General features: G+C 30.8%; 1 protein-coding gene across 1 annotated transcript in view; it reads right to left on the bottom strand.

The window, feature by feature from the left end:
• The window catches only part of vps26c (VPS26 endosomal protein sorting factor C), a 46,433-nt gene that overhangs the window by 2,303 nt on the left and 37,393 nt on the right, over positions 1 to 6,737 (bottom strand). Inside the window, exon 8 of the mRNA XM_041050917.1 lies at positions 172 to 279. Coding sequence (XP_040906851.1) covers positions 197 to 279 — 83 coding nt within the window. The 3' untranslated portion in view covers positions 172 to 196. The remainder of the gene's footprint in view (positions 1 to 171; positions 280 to 6,737) is intronic.

Raw genomic sequence — 6,737 nt, 5'->3', positions numbered from 1 at the left:
ACTTTTACATCTCTATTCCACACTTAAAGTCATATTTATATATATTTCTGAAGGAAAATCTGGCCATTGCATTAAGCACAAACTCAGTTCATATCTCTACAGATGGCACAACTGTCCTGGTGTGTCATATGAAGGGTCGAGGTCAGCAGAAGCAGCCTACAGTGAAATTACCTGAGAGCTGGTGTGAGATCCAGGATCAGACTCTGCAGAGCTTCAGAGGGAAGTTCTCTGTGATCAGATGATCATCATGTAGCACGATGACGATGTTGACTTCAAACTCTAAAGAACAGAAACAAACATTGTTACATCATGAGAACAGTCGCAGTAAAAATGTCACTGGTTGTTCAGTGTAAAAACAATAATTCGACCTGGTTTGGGGGGTTTTTGTGCCCAACTATTTCTTGGCAGGGACCACTAACTATAGTCTCCGCTGGTTTCCTGGTAACTGCTCAGAGCCGTCCGTTAAACATGTTGTTTTTTACAATTTGGTTTTTGTACATAAATCAAAATATAGCATGTTAATCAGTAAATATTGACAGGTCAATTCTGAGCACCTTTCAATATTTTCTGACATTTCAAACAAACCAATTAATAATGAAGATAACAGGAAGATTCGTTAGTAGGGCTGGGTATTGTTCAAAAATGTCAGACAAGCTGCTCCAGGGTAATATTGTCCCCAGCAGTAGAAAATGCAGTTCTGAAGGAGTGGGTGTTGCTTGCATACAGAGATAAACTTGTTGCCAAGTCAGAAAGCACTGGCAGTGCCCTTCATGCCTATACATATTTAGCATTGTGCACTGTCAGCATAATGTTAAAATGGAGCCACGCTCCAGATATTCTCCACATTTTACATGGGTTGCGCTCCGAATAACGCGCGTGATGCAACAGCTTCACGCACATTCTTCACAGTCTTAATAAAATATGACTTTTTTTGGCATATTTTGAAGCCTTACATCTATGTGATGTTTTTTCTGACATTTTGAAATCTTACGAACATATGACTTTTTTTGGAATATTTTAAAGCTTTACTATACTATGACATTTTGAAGTCGTTCTAAAAAATGAATTTTTTTGGCCGATTTTGACGCCTTACTATACTTTGACCATTTTTATGACATTTTGAGGTCAAAATTTTTTTTGACTTTTTTTGGCCGATTTTGACGCCTTACTATACTATGACGTTTTTTATGACATTTTGAGGTCGAAAAAATGTTTGAATTTTTTTGCCCGAAAAAAACGCTTTACTATACTATGACGTTTTTATGACATTTTGAGGTCGAAAAAATGTTTGACTTTTTTTGCCCAAAAAAACGGCATACTATACTATGACGTTTTTTATGACATTTTGAGGTTGAAAAAATTTTTGACTTTTTTTGGTCGATTTTGACGCCTTACTATACTATGACGTTTTTTATGACATTTTGAGGTCGAAAATTTTTTTGACTTTTTTTGCCCGAAAAAAACGGCATACTATACTATGACGTTTTTTATGACATTTTGAGGTCGAAAAAATTTTTGACTTTTTTTGCCCGAAAAAAACGCCATACTATACTATGACGTTTTTTATGACATTTTGAGGCCGAAAAATTTTTTGACTTTTTTTGGTCGATTTTGACGCCTTACTATACAATGACGTTTTTTATGACATTTTGAGGTCGAAAAATTTTTTGACTTTTTTTGCCTGAAAAAAACACCAAACATATATGACGTTTTTTATGACATTTTGAGGTCGAAACATTTTTTGACTTTTTTTGGTCGAAAAATTTTTTGACTTTTTTTGCCCGAAAAAAACGCCATACTATGCTATGACGTTTTTTATGACATTTTGAGGTCGAAAAATTTTTTGACTTTTTTTGCCCGAAAAAAACGCCTTACTATACTATGACGTTTTTTATGACATTTTGAGGTCGAAAAAATTTTGACTTTTTTTGCCCAAAAAAAACGGCATACTATACTATGACGTTTTTTATGACATTTTGAGGTCGAAAAATGTTTTGACTTTTTTTGCCCGAAAAAACGCCATACTATACTATGACGTTTTTTATGACATTTTGAAGTTGAAACATTTTTTGACTTTTTTTGCCCGAAAAAAACACCATACTATACTATGACGTTTTTATGACATTTTGATGTCGAAAAAATTTTTGACGTTTTTTATGACATTTTGAGGTTGAAAAATTTTTTGACTTTTTTTGCCCAAAAAAAACGCCTTACTATACTATGACGTTTTTTATGACATTTTGAGGTCGAAATTTTTTTTGACTTTTTTTGCCCGAAAAAAACGCCTTACTATACTATGACGTTTTTTATGACATTTTGAGGTCGAAAAAATTTTTGACGTTTTTTATGACATTTTGAGGTTGAAAAATTTTTTGACTTTTTTTGCCCGAAAAAAACGCCTTACTATACTATGACGTTTTTTATGACATTTTGATGTCGAAAAAATTTTTGACGTTTTTTATGACATTTTGAGGTCGAAAAAAGTTTTGACTTTTTTTGCCCGAAAAAAACGCCATACTATACTATGACGTTTTTTATGACATTTTGAGGTCGAAACATTTTTTGACTTTTATTGCCCGAAAAAAACGCCATACTATACTATGACGTTTTTTATGACATTTTGATGTCGAAAAAATTTCTGATGTTTTTTATGACATTTTGAGGTCGAAAATTTTTTTGACTTTTTTTGCCCGAAAAAACGCCATACTATACTATGACGTTTTTTATGACATTTTTAGGTCGAAAAATTTTTTGACTTTTTTTGGTCGATTTTGACGCCTTACTATACTATGACGTTTTTTATGACATTGTGAGGTCGAAAAAATTTTTGACTTTTTTTGCCCGAAAAAAACGCCATACTATACTATGACGTTTTTTATGACATTTTGAGGTCGAAAAAATTTTTGACTTTTTTTGCCCGAAAAAAACGCCATACTATATACTATGACATTTTTTATGACATTTTGAGGTCGAAATTTTTTTTGACTTTTTTTGGTCGATTTTGACGCCATACTATACTATGACGTTTTTTTGACATTTTGAGGTCGAAAAAATTTTTGACGTTTTTTTATGACATTTTGAGGTCGAAAAATTTTTTTTGACTTTTTTTGCCTGAAAAAAACACCATACTATACTATGACATTTTTTATGACATTTTGAGGTCGAAACATTTTTTGACTTTTTTTGGTCGATTTTGAAGCCTTACTATACTATGACGTTTTTTATGACATTTTGAGGTCGAAAATTTTTTTGACTTTTTTTGCCCGAAAAAAACGCCTTACTATACTATGACGTTTTTTATGACATTTTGAGGTCGAAAAAATTTTTGACTTTTTTTGCCCGAAAAAAACGCCATACTATACTATGACATTTTTTGTGACATTTTGAGGTCGAAAAATTTTTTGACTTTTTTTGCCCGAAAAAAACGCCATACTATACTATGACGTTTTTTATGACATTTTGAGGTCGAAAAAATTTTTGACTTTTTTTGCCCGAAAAAAACGCCATACTATATACTATGACATTTTTTATGACATTTTGAGGTCGAAATTTTTTTTGACTTTTTTTGGTCGATTTTGACGCCATACTATACTATGACGTTTTTATGACATTTTGAGGTTGAAAAAAATTTTGACTTTTTTTGGTCGATTTTGACGCCTTACTATGCTATGACATTTTTTATGACATTTTGAGGTCGAAAATTTTTTTGACTTTTTTTGCTTGAAAAAAACGCCTTACTATACTATGACGTTTTTTATGACATTGTGAGGACGAAAAAATTTTTGACTTTTTTTGCCCGAAAAAAACGCCTTACTATACTATGACGTTTTTTATGACATTTTGAGGTCGAAAATTTTTTTGACTTTCTTTTGCCCAAAAAAAACGCCATACTATACTATGACGTTTTTTATGACATTTTGAGGTCGAAAAATTTTTTGACTTTTTTTGCCCGAAAAAAACGCCATACTATACTATGACGTTTTTTATGACATTTTGAGGTCGAAAAAATTTTTGACGTTTTTTATGACATTTTGAGGTCGAAAATTTTTTTGACTTTTTTTGAGTGAAAAAACGCCATACTATACTATGACTTTTTTTATGACATTTTGAGGTCGAAAAAATTTTTGACGTTTTTTATGACATTTTGAGGTCGAAAAATTTTTTGACTTTTTTTGCCTAAAAAAAACACCATACTATACTATGACGTTTTTTATGACATTTTGAGGTCGAAAAATTTTTTGACTTTTTTTGGTCGATTTTGACGCCTTACTATACTATGACGTTTTTTATGACATTTTGAGGTCGAAAATTTTTTTGACTTTTTTTGCCCGAAAAAACGCCATACTATACTATGACGTTTTTTATGACATTTTGAGGTCGAAAAAAATTTTGACTTTTTTTGGTCGAAAAAAACGCCATACTATACTATGACGTTTTTTATGACATTTTGAGGTCGAAAAAATTTTTGACGTTTTTTATGACATTTTGAGGTCGAAAAATTTTTTGACTTTTTTTGCCCGAAAAAACGCCATACTATACTATGACGTTTTTTATGACATTTTAAGGTCGAAAAAAATTTTGACTTTTTTTTGGTCGATTTTGACGCCTTACTATACTATGACGTTTTTTATGACATTTTGAGGTCAAAAATTTTTTTGACTTTTTTTGCTTGAAAAAAACGCCTTACTATACTATGACGTTTTTTATGACATTCTGAGGTCGAAAAAATTTTTGACTTTTTTTGCCCGAAAAAAACACCATACTATACTATGACGTTTTTGATGACATTTTGAGGTCGAAAATTTTTATGACTTTTTTTGCCCGAAAAAAACGCCATACTATGACGTTTTTTATGACATTTTGAGGTCGAAAATTTTTTTGACTTTTTTTGGTCAATTTTGACGCCATACTATACTATGACGTTTTTTATGACATTTTGAGGTCGAAAAATTTTTTGACTTTTTTTGCCCGAAAAAAACGCCTTACTATACTATGACGTTTTTTATGACATTTTGAGGTCGAAACATTTTTTGACTTTTTTTGCCCGAAAAAAACGCCTTACTATACTATGACGTTTTTTATGACATTTTAAGGTCGAAAATTTTTTTGACTTTTTTTGGTCGATTTTGACGCCTTACTATGCTATGACATTTTTTATGACATTTTGAGGTCGAAAATTTTTTTGACTTTTTTTGCTTGAAAAAAACGCCTTACTATACTATGACGTTTTTTATGACATTTTGAGGTCGAAAAATTTTTTGACTTTTTTTGCCCGAAAAAACGCCATACTATACTATGACGTTTTTTTATGACATTTTGAGGTTGAAAAAAATTTTGACTTTTTTTGGTCGATTTTGACGCCTTACTATACTATGACGTTTTTTATGACATTGTGAGGACGAAAAAATTTTTGACTTTTTTTGCCCGAAAAAAACGCCTTACTATACTATGACGTTTTTTATGACATTTTGAGGTCGAAAATTTTTTTGACTTTCTTTTGCCCAAAAAAAACGCCATACTATACTATGACGTTTTTTATGACATTTTGAGGTCGAAAAATTTTTTGACTTTTTTTGCCCGAAAAAAACGCCATACTATACTATGACGTTTTTTATGACATTTTGAGGTCGAAAAAATTTTTGACGTTTTTTATGACATTTTGAGGTCGAAAATTTTTTTGACTTTTTTTGAGTGAAAAAACGCCATACTATACTATGACTTTTTTTATGACATTTTGAGGTCGAAAAAATTTTTGACGTTTTTTATGACATTTTGAGGTCGAAAAATTTTTTGACTTTTTTTGCCTAAAAAAAACACCATACTATACTATGACGTTTTTTATGACATTTTGAGGTCGAAAAATTTTTTGACTTTTTTTGGTCGATTTTGACGCCTTACTATACTATGACGTTTTTTATGACATTTTGAGGTCGAAAATTTTTTTGACTTTTTTTGCCCGAAAAAACGCCATACTATACTATGACGTTTTTTATGACATTTTGAGGTCGAAAAAAATTTTGACTTTTTTTGGTCGAAAAAAACGCCATACTATACTATGACGTTTTTTATGACATTTTGAGGTCGAAAAAATTTTTGACGTTTTTTATGACATTTTGAGGTCGAAAAATTTTTTGACTTTTTTTGCCCGAAAAAACGCCATACTATACTATGACGTTTTTTATGACATTTTAAGGTCGAAAAAAATTTTGACTTTTTTTTGGTCGATTTTGACGCCTTACTATACTATGACGTTTTTTATGACATTTTGAGGTCAAAAATTTTTTTGACTTTTTTTGCTTGAAAAAAACGCCTTACTATACTATGACGTTTTTTATGACATTCTGAGGTCGAAAAAATTTTTGACTTTTTTTGCCCGAAAAAAACGCCATACTATACTATGACGTTTTTTATGACATTTTGAGGTCGAAAAATTTTTTGACTTTTTTTGGTCGATTTTGACGCCATACTATACTATGACGTTTTTTATGACATTTTGAGGTCGAAAAAAATTTTGACTTTTTTTGGTCGATTTTGACGCCTTACTATACTATGACGTTTTTTATGACATTTTGAGGTCGAAAATTTTTTTGACTTTTTTTGCCCAAAAAAAACGCCATACTATACTATGACGTTTCTTATGACATTTTGAGGTCGAAAAAATTTTTGACTTTTTTTGCCCGAAAAAAACGCCATACTATACTATGACGTTTTTTATGACATTTTGAGGTCGAAAAATT

This window comes from Toxotes jaculatrix, chromosome 12, assembly GCF_017976425.1.
Source record: "Toxotes jaculatrix isolate fToxJac2 chromosome 12, fToxJac2.pri, whole genome shotgun sequence".
Taxonomy (NCBI): Eukaryota; Metazoa; Chordata; class Actinopteri; family Toxotidae; genus Toxotes; species Toxotes jaculatrix.
Note: the sequence above shows the minus strand (reverse complement) of the source record. Positions and strands in the feature narration are given on the sequence as shown.